The following is a 25,380-nucleotide window of genomic DNA, read 5'->3' on the forward strand; positions in this document are numbered from 1 at the left end:
CCCAAGGCTTTTTTCTCGTACGTAAAGAGCAGAAGGATGGCTAGGGTAAAGGTAGGTCCGATTAAAGACAAAGGTGGGAGGATGTGCCTGGAAGCTGTGGAAGTGGGTGAGGTTCTCAATGAATACTCCTCTTCAGTATTCACCAAGGAAAGGGGTCTTGATGATGCTGAGAAGACTGTAGGTGAGGGTAATGTTCTGGAGTATGTAGATATTAAGAGAGAGGATGTGATGGAGTTGTTAGAAAATATTAGGACAGTTAAGTCCCCGGGGCCTGATGGAATATTCCCCAGGCTGCTTCATGAGGTGAGGGAGGAGATTGTTGAACCGTTGGTTAGGATCTTTGAGTCCTCGTTGTCAATGGGGATGGTACCGGAGGATTGGAGGGTGGCGAATGTTGTCCTCTTATTTAAAAAAGGTAGTAGGGATAGTCCAGGGAATTACAGACCGGTGAGCCTTACGTCTCTGGTGGGTAAGCTGTTGGAAAGAATTCTAAGAGATAGGATCTATAAGCACTTGGAGAAACATGGACTGATTAGGGACAGCCAGCATGGTTTTGTGAAGGGAAGATCTTGCCTCACAAGCCTGATAGGGTTCTTTGAGGAGGTGACCAGGAAGAATGATGAGGGTAGTGCAGTGGATGTGGTCTACATCGATTTTAGTAAGGCGTTTGACAAGGTTCCGCATGGTAGGCTTCTTCAGAAGGTCAGAGGCCAAGGGATCCGGGCAAGCTTGGCCGTGTGGATTCAAAATTGGCTAGCCTGTAGAAAGCAGAGGGTTGTGGTGGAGGGGGTGCATTCAGGTTGGAGGGCTGTGACTAATGGTGTCCCGCAGGGATCGGTTCTGGGACCTCTGCTTTTTGTGTATTTATTAATGACTTAGATGAGGGGGTGGAAGGGTGAGTTAGCAAGTTTGCAGATGACACAAAGATCGGTGGTGTTGTGGATAGTGTGGAGGGCTGTAGAAGCTTGCAGAGGGATATTGATAGGATGCAGAGCTGGGCTGACAAGTGGCAGATGAAGTTCAATCCGGAGAAGTGTGAGGTGGTGCACTTTGGAAGGACAAACTCCAAGGTGGAGTACAAGGTAAATGGCAGGATTCTGGACAGTGTAGAGGAGCAGAGGGATCTGGGGGTTCATATCCACAGATCACTGAAAGTTGCTTCGCAGGTGGATAGGGTAGTTAAGAAAGCCTATGGGATGTTAGCTTTCATAAGTCGTGGGATCGAGTTTAAGAGCCGCAAAGTGATGATGCAGCTTTACAAAACCCTGGTTAGGCCATACTTGGAGTACTGTGTCCAGTTCTGGTCACCTCATTATAAGAAGGATGTGCAGGCATTGGAAAGGGTGCAGAGGAGATTTACCAGGATGCTGCCTGGATTGGAGAGTATGGATTATGGGGAGAGATTAAAGGATCTAGGGCTGTTCTCATTGGAGAGAAAGAGGATGAGGGGAGACATGATAGAGGTATACAAGATATTGAGAGGAATAGGTAGAGTGGACAGCCAGCGCCTCTTTCCCAGGGCGCCAGTGCTCAAAACAAGAGGACATGGCTTTAAGGTAATGGGTGGGAAGTTCAAGGGAGATGTCAGAGGGAGGTTTTTCACCCAGAGAGTGGTTGGTGCATGGAATGCGCTGCCCGAGGTGGTGGTGGAGGCTGATACATTGGACAAGTTCAAGAGATTGTTAGATAAGCATATGGAGGAATTTAAGTTAGAGGGATATGTGGGAGGAAGGGGTTAGATAGTCATAGGTGTGGTTTGAAGGTCAGCACAACATGGTGGGCCGAAGGGCCTGTATTGTGCCGTATTGTTCTATGGTTCTAGCTCTGGATCCCATGTGATCTAATCTTCCAGACTATTTTACCATGTGGGACCCTGTCAAAGGCCTTGCTAAAGTCTATGTAGACAACATCTATTGCCCTGACCTCATCACTCTTTTCACCATCTCTTTAAAAAACTTTTCCCATACACAATTTCCCATACACAAAGCCATGATGACTATCCTTTATCAGTCCCAGCCTTTCTAAATGCTGATGGATCCTGTCCCTGAGAATCCCCTCCAGTAACGTTCCCACCACTGACGTTAGACTCACCGGCTTGTAGTTCCCTGGGTTGTCTTTGCAGCCCTTCGTAAATAAAGGCACAACATTAGCCATCCTCTAGTCTTCTGGTTCCTCATCCATGGCTAAAGATAATGCAATTATCTCTATCAGGCCCCTTCAATTTCTTCCCTTGCTTTCCACAATGTCCTAGGATACACTTGATCAAGTTCTAGGGATTTATCCACCTTAATATGCTTTAAGACCACCAGCACCTACTCTGTTGTAATGTGGATATGTTCTAATGTAGCATTATTCATTTCCCTTAATTCCCTGGGTTCCATGACCTTCTCCACAGTAAATACAGCTGAGAAATATTTATTTAACACCCCACCCATCTCCTGTGGCTTCATACATGGCTGCCCTCATTGATCCTTAAGGGAACCTATTCTTTCCTTAGTTACCCTCTTGCTCTTAATATACTTGTAGAATCTCTTAGGATTCTCCTTTACCTTATCTGCCAAAACTATCTCATGTCCTCTTTTTGCCCTCCCAATTTCCCTGGTAAGAGTTTTGCTCTCCATTGAAGCTGAATATTTCACTTAATCAAGTAGATTTCTTGCCTGCTAAAAACTGCTGAGTTGCAATTATTCCCTGTGTCTCATTATGGATCTTCTGGTGTACTTTGCTCTTATTAGTGACTCACTTAACAAAATAATTACAGTAATATATTTAGGTTTACTCTAAACTGAACAGAAAAAAAGACTAGTTTAACTCCATCTATACAGACTATTTGGGGGATGGGCGGGGAAAATGAGCTGTTGTCTGTAAAGCTCACATCCTAATGAAATAGGTTTACTTAGCTTTGTCATTCGAACCAACCTATTTTCCTGATCCACCTGCTGATCTTGGACTTTGAAGAGAATGGTTTGATAGGCATGCTGGACATAAAACATTCAGTGCTTGAGAGAGAGATTCAGTCAGGACTCCCACTCCTTTCCTGCTTGAAATACATGTTTTCATGTTGGGGGAATAAGGGATTCCAGCTCAGTTATGACAATACTGTTTTTAACTAAGTACAGAGGCAGAGAAAAGACAAAGGGGCTACATCTCTGAATGAAAAATTAAGTTAGAGAATACATTGCAATGACAGATATAGATTGGATTTACGGTGTAGTCAGCTTAACCAATTCATTGAGAATAGAATTGAGGAATGCCATACAAAAACACCCAAATTATTCACTTCATCTGCCTCTCATTTTTTTTCTCTTTGTTTGCTTCCATCTATCACCCACATGCCACTGTTTCCCAACTACAACCCCCCTCTCCTCCCCTGCCTGGTGCATCCTGTCTGTCATATTTCACTCTTTATCAGACTCCTGATTCACCACTCCCCTTCTTTTTATACTGGCCATCTCCCCTCTCTATCTCAGTCCCGATGCAGGGTTTCGACCCAAAACAACAACAATTACTTTCCTCCCACAGATGCTGCTCGATCCGCTGAGTTCCTCCAGCAGATTGTTTGTTTAACCAGATTACTATCTTCACCTCCAATGTAGTGTTATATGTCATTTTGTGATGCTGTGTTGTGTTATTGTATAATTCATTCAAACCAACTTGAATCTCAACTGAAGCTGCAAACATAGTATGGCAGTTTTCCATGGTTTAACCACATGACATTGTCCTTAAGGTTGCAGTAAGCCCATCAACCTTAAGGTAGAAGTTCCCTTTTAATTAGTGTCACAGTCCAAATACCTTACTAATTTTCAGAAATGCTTTCAGAAATGTTTTAGGAGAAGGGGCATTCTAAATGACTGTATTTATCACAGTCACACTAACATACATGAAAGGCTATGGTATAAATTTAAGACAGTGAGTATTCTTAGTCATACTTGAAGATGAGTAAGGAACTTGCTGAAAAGGAGGCACTGGGGTGCTAGGTAGGGGACTGAATTAAGGCAGAGTGATAAGTGATTGGATGGCCCAGTTATCAGTCCTTTTGTTTCTAAATGGTCTAAGTGGCCTGAATGTATAAACACTACAAACTGGTGAAATTCATAGATAACACCAAATTAGGAAAAAGAGGAAATCAATTCTGACAGAACAGCCAAGGGACCACAGAAGGACTGTGACAAAATTAGTGTGGTATTTGGACTGTGACACTAATTAAAAGGAAACTTCTACTTTAAGGTTGGTGGGCTTGCTGCAACCTTAAGGAATATGTCATGTGGTTAAACAAGGAAAATCTGTTGTACTGTGTTTGCGGCTTCAGGTGAGATCCAATTAATATAATCACCTCCCGGTCTGAATAAATTATATGACACAACACAGCATCACAGAGAGGCAGATAACAATACACTGGGGATGAAGGTGGAGGTGATGATGCTACTGGGGTACATATCAGATCCTGGTAATTATGACAGAGTGTGAGAGATGTTTGACATGTATCTTGAATAGTTAAAAAAGGTCTCAAAGGCCAAAAATATAATGAAGTTATGAATGTAATCCACGCATGAAACAAAATTATTTTTTAATGCAGATTGAATCTGATATCTGTGTAATGCTGTATGGTTTGGTAATGCAATCTATATGTTCAGCCTATCATTTGATGTGATCACAGAGGCTTGATTAAGCCATTTTAGCCCACAAACCTTTGGCAATCTGTCAAAACTTTTATCTTTACTATTAACACCAGAGGCTTGAAGAGACTATAGATGATTGTAGAATCATTTTAAAAAGCCTAATGCCAATTTGGGCTGTGTCTGAACCATGTGCCATGGGATCATTTCCTCTTCGGCCTCACAGATAGAACTCCTCCTTACACTAGAGCTGACTTAGGAATGAATGGCTTGTAGAACTGCAAACTCAATAGAAATAGTGTTGAGAGGTGCAGGGGAATTTCAGTCTGGACACCATAAACCAGGGCACAAGGTATGGAAATAATTTTTTATTGGGTAATCCCTAGGTCACATAGATGCCAATTGTACAAAGCCTTGGTCTTGTTCAATCACTATTATACTGGCTACCAAGTGGAACACATGGTTTACAAAGAATAGGCAGTTGTCTGCAAAAATAATTAAGATTCTAGGAAAGTTCTAAAGGCAGGGCTAGATGGTCTGCTTACACTGTTTATTGACCCAGTCGAAGATTCATATAGTGGCATTGTTGGCTACAATGAATCATCAAGATGCTCAGAGTTTCAGTTGCCGGACTTGGCTGGTGCCCTATACCCTTTAGACATGGATAGAAGAGGAGTTGCATGAATTAGAATAGCCCAAGTTACTGGTTAATGTTCAGTCTGGTGGATGGGCAACCCCATTTGCTGTATCCCACAGTTGGACAAAGCAGTGTGATTATGTGGCTTATCCAAGGTCATCTTAAACAAAGTGGTTGATGATGAGTAATATCAATGGCCCACATCTCAAGATTTATTTGCAGAGCTGGTGGGAACTAAATTTTTCAGCAAGCAGGATCAAACAAGTCTTTAACCAACAGAAGGTGGACCAGGGCAGTATTTGATGTTCCACAACCACAAGGATCTCTATGTCAAAACATCTATCCTATGTGGTCAGGCCTTCCCCTAAAATCTTTCAGACTTTGATTGATAAAACGCTCTAGAGTGTTGCCCATTGCCCGCATAATGAAAATGTCATCCTGATTGCAATAAAGGCCAATAGTGAGCACATATGGGTCAAAGAGGTTCCACTACTAGAACCTGAGCCTGACGCATAGTAAATATAATGTAAGACAACGTGAAGGATGTAAGGTAAGGTAGATAAAGCTGAGTTAAAGCAAGTAAAGGAAAAGGTGGCAGTGCTGCTGAACGTGGGGGAGCCTGAACAACATGATGAGGCTCCATTCATTCCTTGGCATGCTTCAATACTGTGCTTGTTTCTCTTCCTGCCAACACCTTTTTACAAACTACATTATTGATTAACTTTAGAACCTTAGGAGCAGATGATGCAAGGTCAGCCTAAGCAGTAACTCTTTTATTGTCCATTATCATGCCAAGAGGGCACTATGGCTCTTATGTCATGTCTCCAACTTTCTAAGAGCTGCAGTGATCACACATGTTGTGGACTTCGGCCACCAATTGCCTATAGCATATGCAGCATGCATAATCGTCTCCAGTGAAAGAAATTATGCACCGATTAACAAGGAGGCATTAGTTATTATTTTTGGTGTCACTCATGTTCACCATTTTTTTAGGTCTGCCTCTTCACCTTGTCCACAGATCAGAAGTTTCTGCTGACCACCTTCTGGCCAGCATCAGCTGTTTTGATCCTAGTAGTCTCCTGGCTCCAACACTGGGGAGTGCTATTCTTGTAGTTCATCTACACAATACAATATTGTACCTCTAAAAAGAACACCACGGTGTATACTTGTTGTGAATACTGTTGTCACAGCAACCTCCAACTTTGAATGCAAAATCTGTAAAGACTGTTGACAAGGATTTCCCAGTCACAGGCATTGAGACTGCCATGACGACACAGTGTAACATTGTGTGGAGACAGGTCTACAAGTGTACCCTTTCCCAGGGGTATGTGACAGACAAATACATTAGTGCAAACATTCGTCCTTTCTGCTGAAGATGGTAGGAAGGGGCTGAGAACCACGGTTTTGTGGTGGAGCCACAACGTGGTCTTCCTGAAAGCGCTACAATGGTGGATTCTCAGCATCTGTCAACTGCACATATGAAGCAGTGGCTCATGGTTATGTATATTGGTCAGGAATTGAGCAGGACATTATGGATTTCATTAGAGGTTGTTCTGCATGTCAGGGCTGCACCCATTCAAAGCTGTAACACAGACAAAGAGAGAGCTGGCATGACCATTTCTCTGGGTGCACACTGACTATTTTCCATTCGGGCCTGACTATTTTCTAATCCTGGTGAATAATCATTCCAAGTGGCTTGAGGTGTGGCCAGTAAGGTCCTGGATCATGACAGACAATAGTTGAAGAGTTCGGGACAGTTTTTCCACTCATGGTCCAATGAAGGAGTTACTTTTGGCTAATTGTTCTGAGGTCCTCTTAGACCTTCGTGCATGCTAATTGTTTTTGACACATCCTTATGTCCCATGTCATCCTAACTTCAATGGGGAGGCTGAATGTTCAATTTGGACAGTCAAAGAAGATTTGAAGGAACAATTACTGGACAACAGTCCGACAGAAACCACTTTGTAGGGAAAGGTAGAGGGAATGAAAATGGGTGATGGGGGCTAGGGGAGGAGGGGTAGGGGAAAGGGAACAAAAATGGGAGGACCAGAGGCGGATCAGAAGGATAGAGAGAGGGGAATACAGGAGGTAATAAGAAAATTCATGTGCACCTTCTCCAACCTCACCTACTGCATTCAGTGCTCCTGATGTGGCCTCCTCTACATCGGAGAGACCAAATGCAGACTAGACGACAGGTTTGCAGAACACCTGTTCTCTGTCTTCAGCCATCCAAAGCTCCTGGTTACATGAGGAACTCCAAAGCTCCTGGCTACGTGCCATTTCAACTCCCATTCCCAAACTGATCTGTCTGCCCTCGGCCTTCTTCACTGCCAAAGTGAGGCCCAACGCAAACTAACAAAATAACACTTCATTTTCCGCCTGGGTAGTCTACAACTCAATGGCATGAAAGTTGAATTTTCCAATTTCAGGTAACTCTTACTTCCTGTGTTCCCCCCTCTCTCTCCTTCCAATCCACCAGCAGTCCTCCTACTTTTGTTCCTTTTCCCATGCTGCCCTTCTAACCCTCCCATGACCCATTTTCATTCTTCCCTGGTTTCACTACTACCCACACACTTCACCCACTGGATCCCCTCCACCATCTGGATCCACCTGCCTTTCATATCTCCCCTAATGGCTCCTATTACCACCTTCCTTACTTATCAGATTCCAGCACTGGTAGCTTTGGTGTCCTTGCTTATTACCTTCCAGTCTCTGTCTCCACCTTCACCCTCCCACCTGGCTCCATCTGCCCTTCTTCTCTTGTCTGCTTCCACCTATCACCCACCTGCATCTGTCTCTCAACTCCATCCTTCACCGTTCCCCACTTGGCTCCATCTGCCCATTATCTCACATTCCTCCTCCATCCATCCATCACCTACTGGGCCCTATCTCACCTCTCCCTCTCTACTCTTTATTCAGGCTGTCTTCACTCTCCACTCTAAGTCCTGACCCAAAAGTCTCGACCCAAAATATTGATAAATCTTTTCCCTCCACAGATGCTGCTCAACCTGCTGAGTGCCTCCAAGTCATGGATGAGAAATGTCTAAAACTAATGGACTCCACAAATGGAGGCAGTGTTGGAAACCCAACCATGGCCCCAGGAGCAGAAGGAAGGCTGCACCCTGAAGCCAGGATGCAAAGGAAGATGATGACAAGGTATAGCATAAACAAGACAAAGAATATGAGAAGTGAAAAGGAGTTAAAAAGAACATGGACTGTGACTCCTATCATTCATGTTACCTGTCACCAATGCCTGATCAAGGTTCCTCAGGGAACTTCACATTGAGAATATGTGACATCACATATGGGACATTATGCTGCATCATGTTTATTTATTTAGATAGATATTTATTTATTAGTCACATGTACATCGAAACACACAGTGAAATACGTCTTTTTGCATTACTAAGAATGTGCTGGGGCAGCCTGCAAGTGTCGCCACTCTTCCGGTGCCAATATAGCATGCCCACAGCTCCTAACCTGTATGTCTTTGGAATGTGGGAGGAAACCAGAGCACCCGGAGGAAACCCACACAGACACGGGGGGAATGTACAAACTCCTTACAGGCAGCAGCTGGAATTAAACCCAGGTTGCTGGTGATGTAACAGCATTACGCTAACTGCTATGCTACTGTACCGCCATGGTATGTTACATAATGGGACAATACATTGCAGTTGTATAAGTTGTTGGTGAGGCCACACTTGGAGTACCTTGTGCAGAAAAGATTTACAAGGATGTTGCCAGGACTAGAGGGCCTGAGTTATAGGGAGAGGTTGGCCAGGCTAGGTCTTTATTCCTTGGAGCATAGGAGAATGAGGGGTGATCTTATAGAAGTTTATAAAATAATGAGGATCCTTTCCCCAGGGTAGGGGAGTCCAAAACTAGGGGGCATAGATTTAGGATGAGAGGGGAAAGATTTAAAAGGGACCTGAGGGGCAACTTTTTCACGCAGAGGGTGGTGAGTATATGAAATGAGCTGCCAGAGGAAGTGGTTGAGGCAGGTACAATAATATAATTTAAGGAGCACTTGGATAGGTACATGCAGGGTCAGGGCTTAGAGAGATATGGGTTGAATGCAGGAAATTGGGACTAGATGGGTGGGCACCATGGTCTGCATGGACTTACTGGGCTGAAGGGCCTGTATCCCTGCTGTATTGCTCTATGACTCTATTACCTATTCCACAAAAGAATTAACAAACAAAAATTAGGTCTGTTAGTTTCATTTATAATCTGGAGAATGGAAGATCAAGCCTTCGGTGACCAGTGGATGTCAGTGTGCTGCAACCCTAGCACAGCAGCATTGCAGATGGGAGAGTTCTGGTGGAGGCAGACCCCAAGATAATGCCTCAAAAGGGATTGATTCACAGCAAAGACTAAAAGGGCAAAGAAGAAAATGGGCAAAGCACAGTTTAAGAATTGAAAGAAAGTCAAGATGCAAAACCATGAGGGCAGAGGCAAGAAGAAAGAGAGTGTTAAAAGTAGTGTCTTACTCCTGAGTTTGTGATATTCATTAGTGTGCTAAATACATTGTATGATTGTACTTGTGTAATTAGAATCTTTAGATGTTTGTGTGAAGAGATACGAATATTTGAACAGCATAACATGTATTCCAAATTATTGAGATAATTATGTTAATAAAACAATTATAGAGAAGGATGCCAGACCAAATGTGCTTTAGACCTACATGAAGAGGTGATTTACTGGAATTACTAGTGCCTGAAATAAACACTTCAGCAATGTTAAGCATAGCTTGTAGTGAAAAGTTTTATGAATGAGAAGACTTAAAAAAAGGGTAAATTTATGTATATATCTCTCTGAAAATAATTAGCTAATTGTATAATTTTATATATGTACATAGTTATTTGGTGGTATAATTTAATAGACTAAGTTTGTGATAGTTTTAATGGATTTATTATTTCTTTTTAAAGGAGAAACAGTGTATGAATGTGAGTGTATCATAGGGTATGACCATGATACATTGTTGTACCTGATATTCCAATTTAGTTTGAGAATGATTGCCTTCAATAAATAACAACTAGTACACTAAAAATACCTGCAGACACTACAGCAACAAAATCTGTAACTGTTTTGTAAATCTATAATCATATAATATATAAGTAAATATTTTCACATAGTATACATTATTGTTTTTAAAGGGGAAGTAGTGTGGTTTATTAGATTATGGCAGACCTTTTATTAAACTGTCCAATCTAATCTGCCCAATCCAATAAAACTCTGATAATCCGCTATCCATCCATTTGGAAATCCTGATAGTTTGGTATCTGGGTCACCAGGTGCTGATTCCACATTTTCTTTAACACACCAGGGCTCTGGTTCCTGAGCTTCTTTTAAACTCAACTGGCTCTCTTTACTACATTTCCTTGAAACTTACTGGGGCCCTTTTTCCCATGCTCTCTTTAAATATACTGGGTTCACACTATTCTACTGTGTAGCATTGCAAGAAACTGTGAACTAAAAGTATGTGTTATAGTATTAGTAGGAATAACCACCAATGTCCTGAGTCTGCAGTTTTACAGTAATTGGAAGAGTAACTGCTGCCTTGAGGTTGGTGGGCTTGTTACTACCTTAAACATTATTTCACATGGTAAATCACTGTGTTTACATTGAGATCTGTTTGTCACAATAACAAGATGTTATCTCTGCCTCCCTGATCCTAATTAGCTGTATGGTATCGTAACATAGTACAAGTGAGTGACATAATACACTCGTATAAGTGGATAAATGTTGAATGAAATCTACAGTTACCCTTTGATTAGGGGAAGGGAAAAAAAGCATCAGTTGAGTTCCCCTTTTACTTCTAGATCAATATCTATTTGTGAAAATGGATGAGTTTGGACAGTATCAGACTCAGTCAAATGGCCTCTAATAATTTGCTGCCCACATATACTTATTAAAACTTGGCACTTGACTGAATACCTGGTGCAGTTCCTCAGGGATGACTGATCTCTGATACCTTCTCAATGCTTGTATTCTTTATATATTATGTCAGACAGTGAAGGTAGTTCTGAAAGGTTACTTGTAGCTTTAACTCTGTTTCTCTTTCCACATATACTGCCTAACCTGTTGGGGATATCCTAAATTCCCTTCTGATATTTCATGTCCATCTGTTCCATTAACAGCTGCAAAGTGTTTAGCGTGATTAACAGCTCCACTTTTGCCTACCTACCACTGATGGCTCCATTAGCAGTTTAAGAAAGGTCTGCCCAGTCTGCAGAGAAGGGTAGGCCAACTGCAGGAACAGGAGGGTTTATTGTTAGCGCTACATACTACACCCACCTTGAACTCATTTTCTTTGTCCTTTGAACCTTTGTGAAACGGTCTGTCATATCGAAAGTGGCTGATATTGTTTACGCGATAAAAGCTCTTAATTCGGTCCGGAACTCTCTCCATCTGGAGAACATCCACATTCTCTGGAATTGGGCACACTGCATATATTTGTAGATCTACAAGCAAGGTCAAAGAAAACTGCACAGCAAATAAAAAGGTCATCATCATCTTACATTGAAAACTCCGCTGTCAAATGGTTAATTGCCAGTACTGGATGATTTAGGGAGGCATGACTTGCTCTAATTTTCCTCTTCTGAAGCTGCTGCTATCCACTGTGGTTTCATCGGTATCTGCAGCCCAACTGGCCTTGCTTCATGTGTGTGACTGGTCACTGAATCAGCCATTCAAACCCACCAGGCATTACAATTGAGCTCAATCACTGAAACTGGGCAAGGAATGCTGTCTAATTTTGTCTCACCCAAAACCAGAGCAGATATGGGAACCTGTTCTGTTCCTACTGCTGTTGCCATTTTCAATCAAATAGTTTTGATCAAGGACCTATCAGTCTGTAAAGGATTAACTATTGACTGTTACTGGGACTCCTGAACAAGGTGGGAGGATACACTGTGCATCAGACTGCAGGATGGTTTCATCAGGCTGGTTAAGATGTTGCATGGCAATGGCTTGTGGGAATTCTGTCAGCATCCTTTGCTGAAAAGCCTCAAGCCTCTCATAATCATGACCACGGCACACAAACTCCTTGTTCTACAGTGAGAGAAGAGAAAAAAGGGAAGAGTTAGAATGAACTAACAATTATTTCAATAGAACAGAAGAAAGACTGGAAGTCTGAACAAAATCTGAAGGCAGAAAATATCATGATTATACAGCAGTTCATCACAATCAGAAAACAGCTAATGATTTGGGTTTCTTAATTGAATCAGAATAAACAAGAAAATACTAAAAGTCTGGGATATGTGATGCACTTACGATTGACCCAATTACCTTTTGTAAGTTACTATTGGATGTATTTCTACTTTCATGTAAGAAATGAACTCCAGATCACTTGAACTTGCTGTGTAAAATAGAGCTGCCACATATCATGTGGTCCTTTTGACAATTACATACATATCATCTGATTACTGACCCTTTCACCAAACAATGTCTCTTTACTTTCTTTATTAAAACTATACATTATTTTGAAAGCCTTTGTCAAATTACATCTTAACCTTCTCTGCTCTTATATTAACCCAGCTTCTCCAGATTCTACACCATCAGCATCAGCAGTGGACCTTGGGATTGAGGATGACACCTGTTTAGCTTGGTATGCACATGTTCTTTGGCAGTGGAGGCATGTTGTTGCTTGGAGGAGTGGAATTTATAGCCCAGGTTGGTCTCCTCCTTCTGCTGCCAGCATTCCGCCTCAACAGTAAGTCAATAGACCATAAAATAGTATGTGCCTTGATGGACCTAGGTGGCAGCATGTTGACCAGCTAGCAGCTTGCTCGTTCCAATCATTGGCGTTGATGCCTATTGGTTGATGATATCTTTTGAGTTTTGGCCAGTGGATTGTGGGGAGAAAAGGATGTAGAGAGGGAAATCTGTAATGGTGATCCCACTGGGTGCAGTTTCCCAGCCAGGAGAGATGGGACAGACTTTCCTAACCTCTCTCCCCATTTGAGGTGAGCAGAGGGTATACTGAAGAGGACTGCTCATTCTTGGTAGGGCTACCTATGGTGGTAAGGTTATGGGAGAGATTCTAGACAAAGAACAATCCGAAAAGTCCTCGATACACAGCAGACTGAGAAAGACTGCAGTTCCAATGGCAATAAGAAGGCTTAAACAAGAAAATGGTCCGACTCATTGTGGTCCATCATGTCACTGAACCCAGCCACCAGCCTATCAGAAGTAGTGTTGATCAACGGATCAGATCCCTGCGCTGCACTCCTTGCACGTCTAATCGTTAATAGTGGTGGACAATTAAACTGCTAAAGGGAGGTGGATGCCCTGAAAACATTCATATTCTCAATGATAGCGGGGCCCAGCATGGGAATGCTAAGAAAAAGGTTGAAGGATTTGCAACCACATTTGGCCTGAAGTGCTGAATAGATGATTCATCTGGGCTTCCTCCTGAGATCTCCACCATCACAGAAACTAAAGCAATTCAATTCAGCTCCTGTGATATCAAGCAAAGACTGGACAACAGTGACAGCATGGTAGTGCATCCGATAGAGACGCTGCCCCATTGCTCCAACAATCTGGGTTCAATCCTGACCTTGAGTGCTGTCTGTGTGGAATTTGCATATTTTTCCTGTGACTGTGTGGGTTTCCTCTGGGTGCTCCAGTTTCCCCTTACATCTGAAAGACATGCAGGTTGGTAGGTTACATGGCCATTGTAAATTGTCCCTAGTGTGTAGGTGAGTGGTAGAATCTGGGGAGGAGTTGTTAGGAATGTGGGTAGAATAAAAATGGGATTAGTGTTGGCACAGATGCAATGGGCTGAAGGGCTTGTTCATGCTATATGATACTATGATCCTCTGACTCTATAACTGATGCAGCAAAGATGACAGGACCAAACATCCCAACTATGGTACTGAAGACCTACGCTCCAGAACTAGCTGCATCTTGAGTCAGGCTACGGAACATTGGCATCTAATTGACAATGGATAAAATTACCCAGGTTCACAAAAAGCAGGATAAATCCAGTCTGGCTAATTACTGCTCAATTATTCATTCTAATCATCAGCAAAATGGTGGAAGCTGTTGCCAGAAGTGATACTTACTCACCAATAAACTGCTCACCAATGCCCAGTTTGGGTTCCACCAGAGTCACTCAGCTCCTGACCTCATCACAGCCTGGGTCCAAACAGGGGCCAAAGAACTGGATTACAGAAGTGAGCTGAGAGTGATTGTCCTTGATATCAAAGCAACATTTGACTGAGTATGGCATCATGGTGCTCTGGTAAAAGTTAATGGGTGTGAAAGGGAAAACACCTCAACAGTTGGAGTCATACCACACATAAAGGAAGATGGTTATGGCTGTTGCAGGACAGTCACATCATCCCTCGGAGATTATTGCAAGTGTTCCTCAGAGTAGTGTCTTCAGCTGCTTCATCAGTGACCTTCTTTTCATTCACTGATGATTGCTCAATGTTTTTCTCCATTTGCAACTTCTCAGCGAATGAAGCAGCCCAGGTCTGCATGCAGCAAGACCGAGACAATATTCAGGCATGGGCTGATAAGTGGCAAGTAACATTTGCATCACTAAAAGGTCTAACTGGTCAGTCAATGATTATCTCCAACAGGAGAGAGTCTAACCACCTGTTCATGACATTCAATCACCATCAATATCTTGGGTTCACCACTGACCAGAAATTCAAATGGACCAGCCACATAAATACTGTAGCCACAAGAACAAATCAGAGGCTGGGTATCCTATGATGAGTGAATCACCTCCTGACCACCCAAGGCCTTTCCTAGAGTGCGATGAAGTAATCTCCACTTGTTCAAATGAGCGCAACTTCAATAACTCTCAAGAAATTCAACACCACCTTGGACAAAACAGCCCACTTGATAGGCACCCCATTAATCACCCTAAACATTCATTCCCCCCCACCACCAGTGCACAGTGGCTGCAGTGTGTACCATCTACAAGTTGCACTGCAGTTACTTGCCCAGGCAACACTGACAACATCTCCCTACTTGCGACCTCTACCACCAAGAAGGGGTAGCAGGTGCATGGGACACTACTACCTGCAGTTTATCTCCAAGTTGCATTCCAATCTTACTTGGAAATATATTACCAGTTACTGACTCTAAATCCTGGAATTCCCCTCCAAACAGCACTGTAGGAGTACCTTCACCAGGACTGCAGAGGTGCAGGAAGGTGGCTCAACACCACCTTCTCAAGGGAAGTTAGGTATGGCCAACAAAGGCTGGCCTTGTCAGTGATGCTCAGATCCTAAAGAAGCAGCAGATACCTTTCCACCATCTATGCTCCTGCCAAAGCCAGTGTCATTAGCATAGGCCTTTAACTCCTCCCAACTGAATATGCATGGATGGCCAATTCTCAAATCCTAAAAAAAACAATCTCAGTCATAGTCAGACCCCTTGGTGGTCAGAAATGATGCTGCATAGGTGAACTACAAAGATATTGTGAACTGGGAAGAGCTATCAAGAGCAGTCTCAGTGGCTTCATAACATCCCATGAACTGATGACCAAAGAGAAACACCTTGTCCTCAAAGCTGATGAAAGTACACAGAAAGGATAAGGAAAAAAATCCCAGACAAGCCTGCAGCTCTGGCACTTAGAAGCATCTTGGATTGGATTACAGAGTCACCTCAAGAATCTATCAGTGAAATTTGGTAGAGATCATCCTTGGATCAAGGAATTGTTAACATCAGTGAACTTACTTGTAAATCTCTCATGCTCTTATCAGCCTTCATAACAATAGCACAAAGCATAGTGGAAGTTGCCATTTAATTTACAATCTCATTTTGAGAGGTCATTGGACTGGTTAGTAGGATAATAAAATTGTTATGTTAATACGTTAAGGAATACACCACTGATGAACATTTTAGAACAATATGGCACAGGAACAGGCCCTTCAGCCCAATATTAACTTCAGTTAGAATTTCAAGCAAAACTTTTAAAACTTAAAAACTGAGCTGAAATGAAGATCTCTTATATACAAAGAGTAATTATGCTCTTTAATTCCTAATCAAAATTAGGAAGGGTTTTTCATTTAAATTCCTCATCCTCATTTGTTCATCAATAGAAAGATCTCCTCCTTATGAGGATGCAGGTCCACTGGCACAGTATCCTCTAATACCTGACCCTGTAACTATTTTCAGTGTGTGCACACACATTCATGTGCATGGATGACAGAAATGTGGTGATCAGGGGCTAGGAACTTTATCGATATTTCCCTTCCTTGTCATAAGGGCTGGAAGCAATTACTGTGCTCTCTCACCACCTAATTGAGGTTAGTTAAACCACCACCACAGTGACATTTAATGAGGCCACATGGCTCAATATCACTACACTAATTAGCTCTGAGATATTTATCAATATGCAGGCATGGATCAAAGATCCAAAAAACAGTGCTGTGAATTAGGCATTTCTCCTGTTTCTTTTATGAGTTTAGAACATCCCAAAGTACTTTACAACCAATGAAGAACTTTTGAAGCATAAGCATTGTTGTAATGTATGAAATCTGACAAGCAATTACAAGCAATTACAAGGTCAGAGTGGGGATGTTCAGTGATGACTGCAAAATGTTCAATTCCATTCACAACTTCACAGCAAATGAATTAATCTATGCCTGCCTACAGCAAGATCTAGACAACATTCAGATATGGGCTGATAAGTGTTAAATGACACTTGTTCCACAAAATTTCCAGGAAATGACCATTTCCACTAGTGAGAGTTTAACCACTTACCCTTGATGTTCAATGACATCGTATTCACCATGTTCCCCACCATCAACATCTAGGGCTCACCATTGATTAGAAACTAAACTGGATTAGGTATAGTGATATTAAACCACTTTTTCCCAGGGTAGAAATGATAAATGCCAGAGGGCATAGCTTTAAGATGAGTGGGGCAAAGTTTAAAGGAGTTTTACAAGGAATGTTTTCTTACACAAAGAGTGTAGGTGCCTGCAATGTGCTGCCAGGGGACATGGTGGATGTGGATATGATGGCAATGTTTTAGACAGGCACATAAACAGGCAGAGAATTGAAGGATAAGGACCATGGGCAAGCAGATGGGATTAGTTTAATTTGGCATCATGGTTGGCACAGACAACATGGGCCAAAGGGCCTGTTCCTGTGTTGTAATGTTCTTTGTTCTATGCACCAGTCGCACAATTGCATGGCTTCAAGAGCAGGCCAGAAGCAGGGAGTCCTGCAGCAAGTGATTTGCCACCTGAGACCTCAAAGCCAAGTCAGGAGGGTGATGGAATATTCTCCACTTGCCTGGAAGAGTGCTGCACCAACAACTCTCAAAATGCTTAATACAACTAGGTTAAAGGAGGCCTCATTTGGTATTCCATTCACACCCCATGTAGTTATAGTGTGTGCCATCTAATACTCACATAGGCCACTGATAGCATTTCCCAAACTGCAACTTATATCACCAAGAAGGACAAGGGCAGCAGGCTCATGGGAACACCAGCACCTGCAAGTGCCTTTCCAGGTTGCACAGCTTCCTGACTTGGAATTATATTACTGTCCCTCCATTGTCACTGGGTCCGAGTCCTGAATCTCCCTGCCCAACAACACTGTGGCCTTCACTAGAAAGATTACAATGGTTTAAGATGGTGGTTCCCCACTGTCTTCTCAAGAGCAGCATCCAGATCGCAAAAAATGAAATGTGCTCAGCAAAGTTGCACATACAGCAATGTGATCATGACTAGATAAAACAAAAGAAGCATCCAGTAGGCCAGACAACATCTGTGTAAACAGAATCAGTGTTAAGATTTCAGGATGATACTTTTTATCACAATTGCACACTACAGAATGGATTAGATAAGAATTCCCTCCTTTCTCCAAACAATTTTCAGATCTGATCAATAGTGCTTCAGCCCATCCTAAATAAATCACATCCTACCACACCCATCTGTATGTACTACATCAGCAATTTAGTAGCCTCACTGTGACTGACGAGCACCTTCATTTAAAGTAATTCCATGTTTCGTGTTTTGTGTTCACTGGAGTCTGGAGCGGGACACTCCATTGATACACTGGGCCCATAAACAGGCAGCAGACCATAGAACATACATAAAATCTGTCTGGGTTGGATCTCAACACAAATTCCAGATTGGAAAGAGCTATATCCTGGTGTGCCCAGAATACATAGCACACAAATCTGAATCACATCCACAGAAATAAACTCATTAAAAAAAAGGACTGAAACTAACAATGAAAAGAGTGCCTACACGGATGATGCAACAAGCGGTAAAAGAATAAAATTAGTGCATTCACACACTGTTTGAAACCTCCCATAATATTGCCGAACATCTGTCTAACAAATGTTTTCTTCATCATTTTCAAACGATAACCTTTCAGATGTACATTCAGGCTTTACATATGGAATGCTCTCAAATTATTACAAGATTAATCTGATGCTGTGAGCTTCAAGTGTTACAGTCGTAGACTCATACGGATGTACAGCATGGAAAAAGGCCATTTGGCCCACCACTTCCTGCAGGCTACCCTATCTATACCCCTCATAATTTTACATACCTCAATCATGTCCCCTCTTAACCTTCTCCACTCCAGGGAAAACAGACCTACCCTCTCCAGTCTTTCCTCATAACTGAACTGCTCAGTTCCAGGCAACAGTCTGGTGAATCTGCTCTGTACCCTCTCCAGTAGTATCACATCTTTCCTATAATGTGGTGCACAGGATTGCATGCAGTACTCCAAAGTTTTATAAAATTGGAGCATAATCCCCTTGCTTTTTTATTCAATACCCCAAATAATGAAGGCTAGGATTGCATGTGCTTTCCTAACCACGTTATCCACTTGTGCTACCACCTTCAAAGATCTCTGGACTTGTACTCCAAGGTCCCACTGTTCAGCAATGCTCCCTAAGATCCTACCATTCACAGTGTATGTCCTAGCCTCATTAGTACTCCCAAAATGCATCACCTCATTGTTGTCTGGATTAAACTCCATCAGCCAAATCTCAGCCCATTTCATCAACACATATCACCCTGTAGCCGAAGACTACCTCCACACTTTTTCACCAACAATTCCACCAATCTCTGTGTCATCTGCAAACTTATCAATCATATCTCCCACATCCACATGCAAATCATTCATGTATATTACAAACAGCAAGGGTCCCAACACCGATCCCTCAGGAACACCATTAGCAATGGGCATCCAATCACTAAAACAACCTTTGACCATCACCCTCTGTCTCCTACTTCCAAGCCACTTTTGGATCCAGTTTGCCAAATTTCCCTGGATCCCATGGACCCTAACCATTTGGAATAGTCTCCCATGTGGGACTTTGTCAAAGGCTTGACTGCGGTCCATGTAAACTGCATTTGCTGCACTACCCTCATCAAATTGTGACCCCTGGGTTTTACCCTTTCAGGAACATGTTCACCTTGAATTCTTGCTATTTCTCCTTTGAATGCTCCCCACTGTGTAGACTTGCTTGCAAGTAAATTCTCTCAGTCAGCCTTAGCCAGGTCCTGTCTTATTCTAATGCAGTTGGCCTTCCACCATTTTAAGACATTTATTTCTGGTCCATCCCTATCATTTTCCATAACCACTTTGAAATTATATGGAGTTATGGTCACTATTCCCAAAATGCTCCCCCATTGACACTCCCTCCACTTGACCAGCTTCATTCCCCAAAATAAGGTCCAATAATGCTCCTTCCCTCATTGATCTATCTACATACTGTGTCAAAAATCTCTCTTGAACACATCTCAAAAATTCTACCCACTCTGAGCCTTTAACGCTAAGGCAATCCCAATTTATACTTGGGGAAATTAAAATCCCCTAGTACAATATTTATTTATTGCACCTCTCTGATATCTGCTACTCATCTGTTCCTCCATCTCCTATTGACTATTGGGTGGTCTGTAATGCACCCCCAGCAACGTGACAACACCCTTTTTGTTCCTAATCTGGGATATCCACTCTCAAAACTAAAGTAATGCAGTCATTGACTAACAGTGTAATGCCACCTCCTCTTATATTTCCCCTCTGGCTCACCCGAATATTTAAAACCCTGTGATGTTGGGATAGTGCTGCATTCTTTTCACCTAATGACTTCAATTCAAATTTAAAACTCTTTCATTACACCAAATCCTCCCTCTCATCCCCTGCCTATCTTGATAAATCCTTAAACACATCCCTGATCTCACTGTTACACTGAATCTTGTACACCTATTCATAGTCTCAATAAACTAAAGCCACATTCTAAGCCCTGTCCTTCCTTCAACCAAGCCTTAGTGACGGCAACAATACCACATCAGAATTAAAGGAGATTTCATTTAAAATTCCTATAGGACTGTACAGGCTGGTTGCAGGGAATATATTTCCCCTGACTGAGGAATTGAAAAACAGGGTCACAATGCCACTTTGGGGCTTGGCCATTTAGTATTGAGACGAAGAGAAGTTTCATTCAGCAGAAGGTGGCGAATTCTCTAGTCTGGAGGACTGTGGAGGATCAGTAATTGATTGCACTCAAAAAACTGATATCAATAGGTACCTGAATATTAAAGAAATCAAGGAATATGGGGAGGGAGCAGAAAAACGGTACTTGAGGTAGAAGATTGGTCATGATCTTGATGATTGGTGACACACGTTCAAAGAGCAAAATGGTCGACTCCTGCACCTATTTCTGATGTAATTTCACAGAAGGTAATTGACAAATCTCTCTGTACTAACTACATTTAACCACTAGGGAGAGATATAACAACAAGGACTGCTGAAGAAATTATATCCAGTTTAAACAGATGAATATTCAACACAAGTATCACAGAACATACATATTTTCCAGTACAAAATATACAGTAACTGCAACAAACTCTAAGGAATACAAAGAATATTCCCACTGCTGAAGAAAAATCACAGGTATTCATGCAAAGACAAATTACTATTAGATAGACATGTGGACGGAGTTAAAGAGTCATACAGCATGGAAACAGGCCCTTCGGCCCAACTCATCCACGTCAACTGTGTTGCCCAGCGAGCTAGTCCCATCTGACCGTATTTGGCCCATAGCCCTCTAAATCCCTCCTATCCATGTACTTACCTAGATGACTTTTAGATGTTGCTAATGTGCCCACCTCAACCATTATTTCTGGTAGCTCATTCCAAATATGCACGTGAAGAAGCTGCCCCTGATGTCCCTTACAAATTTCCCACCTCTGATCTTAAACCTATGCCTCCCATTTTTAGCGCCCCTCCCTGGGAAAAAGACTATGTGCTTTCACCCTGTCTTTGCCCCTCATGATCTTATATACCTCTATCAGGTTACCGCTCAATCTCCTACGTTCCAGCGAATAAAGTCCTAGTCTATGCAACCTCTCCTTGTAACTCAGGCCCCCAAGTACAGGCAACATCCTGATAAATCTTTTCTGCACTCTTTCTAGTTTAATAACATCTATTCGATAATAGGGTGACCAAACTTGTACACAATACTCCAAGTGCGGCCTCACCAACGTCTTATACAACTGCTATACTCAGTGCCTTGACCGAAGAAGGCCCGCGTGCCAAACACCTTCTTCAACACTCCGAGATCCTTCTGCTCCTATCTACCTGTGACGCCACTTTTAGTGAACTATGCACTTACACTCCTAGGTCCTTCTGTTCCATAACACTCACCCAGGGCCCTACCATTCACTGTATAAGTCCTAACCTGATTTGATCTCCCAAAATGCAATACCTCATATTTATCTGGATTGAAAACCATTTGCCAATCCTCAGCCCACATACCTAGATCCCCCTGTAATTTTTCGTAACCTTCTTCACAGTCTACGATATCACCTACTTTAGTATCATCTGCAAACTTACGAACCACGCCTTGTACATTACCATCCAAATCGTTTATATAAATTACAAACAACAAAGGTCCCAGCACCGACCACTATGGCACACCACTAGATACAGGCCTCCAGTCTGAGAAACAATCCTCGATCATCACACTCTGCTTCCTACCACTGAGCCAATTATGCAGTCTAACCTTCCAGACTAGTCTAGCATGAGAGACCTTGTCAAAGGCCTTGCTAAAGTCCAGTTACAAAAAGAGACAGATGTACATAAACACTGCGAGACACTGATTTTCCCAGCATCAAGCTTGATAAAGCAGACTGCATTTCTACTTCAGGAGCTGCAGTTTGCCTGAAGTTCTTAAATTATGGGGAAAAAAATGGAAACAGGCTCTTGACCCACTGATCCTGCATCAGCCATCCACTTACATCAATCCTACACTACTCACGTGTTATTTTCCCAATATTCCCATCAACTCCCTCCTGATTCTACCGCTCACCTACATACAAGGGGTAAGTAACTGACCGGAGCACCATAAGAAACACATGCAAGCAGGGAGAACATGTGAACTTCACAAAGACAACACCGGAGGTCAGGATTGAACAATACAGTGAGGCAACAATACAGGACTATACAGTGAGGCAGCATCTCTACAGCTGCACCACTGTATAGTCCTGTGGCTGAAATGGCCTCCTTTACTTCTCAGAGATCTTTCAGAACAATGGAATAAAATACTTACAAGGATAACAAAAATCTGGACTTCACTTACCCGTAGGTAGAATGGAAACTTCCTGCCATAAAATCCAACCCTGAAGAACTCTGGTTCCAGGCGCTGCTGTTCTAATATGTTGTCATAATATGCTGCTTCCATTTTCTGTTAAGAGTAGCAAAAACTATTAGTTCAGGATGAATCATCGAACATGGCAATTTTGTTAAGAGCCTTAAGAGAAAAATTAGAGTGAAGAACATTCCTACAGAATACTTAAACTATGTTTCCCATCCTATTGATAGCCATGCCTCAGCTGGTATCAACTTCAGCTCTGAGAATCTTGAGCTCAAAAATATTGATTGGCTCTTCTGTGCTGTGCTGAGTTGCATTGTTGGAAGCACCATCTATTCTCTGAGGTGAATAAAAGTTGTTGTGATGCAGAGGAATTATCCCTGATGTCATTCAATAAATATAACCAAAAAAATCAAATTATTTGATCATTATCACAAGGTTTTTTGTGGGTAAATTTTTCTGACATTTTCTTACATTACTACAGTGACTACTCTTTAGAAAGTACTTTATTGGCCGTAAACTGATTTGGGATGTACTAAAGTCACGAAAAGCAAACTTGAAATACAACTTTGTATTTCTGTTTGTCTTCCTGAGGCATTGGTTCTGGGGTACAGATACACAGGTATTGCTAGTCCTTCAGTCTCCTCACTCTACCAATTTTCATGTGAAAATCTAGACAGTGGATTTCTTGAGGAAAGTCATCAGTAGTAAGCTTCATCATTAGGCCCAGTTCTGTCCTCCCCCAAATTCACTGGAGCAGCTTTTACCTCTGAGCCCATTCCTCCATTTAGTAAGATCATGGATGATCTCTGACATCAGCAGGCAGAGTAGTGTAGTGGTTAGCATAATGTTATTACAGTGCCAGCAACCTGGGTTCAATTCCGGCCACTGTCTGTAAGGAGTTTGTACGTTCTCCCTGTGTGTCTGCTTGGGTTTCCTTTGGGTGCTCCAGTTTCCTCCCACATTCCAAAGACGTATGGGTTAGGAAGTTGTAGACATGCTATGTTGGCGCTGGAAGCGTGACGACACTTGTGGGCTGCCCCCAGAACACTCTACGCAATGGATGCATTTCACTGTGTGTTTTGATGTACATGTGACTAATAAAGAGATCTTACCTTATATCTTATATCCAACTTTCCCAAAATTGCTTACAATATTTAATTAACAAAAATTGTTCTCAGATTTAAAAATAAATGTGACCTAGCATCTGTTTCCATTTTCAGAAGACCATCCCAAATTTCTACCATCTCTTTCACTGCTAAAAGGTCTCGGCCTATTTGTTGGACTTTGTCCCGAGTCCTAGATTTCCCAGCCAGTGGAAATAATTTCCTCTATCTGCTCTATTTGTTTCTGTTAATATCTTTAGAATTTCTAAAAAATAATCCATTTAAATACTAGGGACTACATCCTTAATTTACTGTTGCAGAGTTCAGGTATCATTCTTATTAATCTACAACGTTACCCCCCCCCCTCCCGGAAAATAATATCCTTCCTAAACTGTAGTGTCCACTGCTCTCAGTTCTCCAGCTGCAATCTAATCAGGGCTTTGCACAACTGCAACATAATTCTACCACTCATTTGCCAGATGTCTTGATATTAAAGACCAGTATTCCATTATCTTTGTGATTATTTTCTGTGCCTGTGGCTGATATTTTAATGGCTATATACATGGACCTCTGAGGCTTTATGTACTTTAATTGCATCTAGCTTTCCACCATTTAAATAGTACTCCACTCTAACCTTTTCAGAAATATTCTGTTTGTCATTGTTGCATCCACTCACCTGATATAGTGATACATCTGACAATCTAACAGTCTGCAATGTAATGCTGCTATCCACGTTGGTACAATGCTGCCTATCAATAAGTTTGGATTCAGGGCTTTTATCCCAACATCTGCTTATAAGTACTGTGAATACTGTGGCCTCAATACAGATGTTTTGCAGGATCCTGCTGGTTAGATCATGCCAATTTGACCATTATCCCTCCTCTCCTGCCACTTGCTCCATTTCCCACATGGGTCAATAAATTGTCTTGAATATCGTGAGTTTCCAAACTTTAGCTAACGGTCTTGGGTATGGGCCATCTTCAAATGCCTTCTGGAAGTTAATATAAAAAACATCCATGGGCAGGCCCTGGTCATATTCATTCAGTTTGAAAAGATACTTTTGTCAACATTTTCCTGGGAAGTTAAGATAATGAGAGAATAGTTTCACTCAAAAATCACAGCACCATGATACAAGAGACTGTTCAGGAGGGAAGCACAGGAACGGTGGCAGTGTTTGGAACACGGTGGAATACTGTCCTTTGCAGCCATGACTGAATATAAATATATATCTGAATATAAATCATTGCACCGTGTGAACCATTATACCACAGTACTTGATATTTAGGAAGGAAATGGTAAAGGACCAGTGTGTGGGTGTTGGGTGCTGATAAAGCAGCAATAAATATCAACATTCACTTTTCGTTTTCCTTTAAAGGAACAAGTGGCTTTTAAATTTCTTACTGAGCTTACTGAACAATCCCATGTTTTGGTGGG

At 42.1% G+C, this 25,380-nt stretch overlaps 1 protein-coding gene across 3 annotated transcripts in view; it reads right to left on the reverse strand.

The window, feature by feature from the left end:
• The window catches only part of dock3 (dedicator of cytokinesis 3), an 822,502-nt gene that overhangs the window by 50,794 nt on the left and 746,328 nt on the right, over nucleotides 1–25,380 (reverse strand). For all 3 annotated transcript variants that reach the window (XM_052017225.1, XM_052017226.1, XM_052017224.1), the window contains exons 40-42: nucleotides 22,829–22,933; nucleotides 12,165–12,306; nucleotides 11,551–11,717 (exon numbers count right to left, since the gene is read on the reverse strand). In XM_052017225.1, the coding sequence (XP_051873185.1) occupies nucleotides 11,551–11,717; nucleotides 12,165–12,306; nucleotides 22,829–22,933 (414 nt within the window). The remainder of the gene's footprint in view (nucleotides 1–11,550; nucleotides 11,718–12,164; nucleotides 12,307–22,828; nucleotides 22,934–25,380) is intronic.

This window comes from Pristis pectinata, chromosome 6 (assembly GCF_009764475.1).
Source record: "Pristis pectinata isolate sPriPec2 chromosome 6, sPriPec2.1.pri, whole genome shotgun sequence".
Taxonomy (NCBI): Eukaryota; Metazoa; Chordata; class Chondrichthyes; order Rhinopristiformes; family Pristidae; genus Pristis; species Pristis pectinata.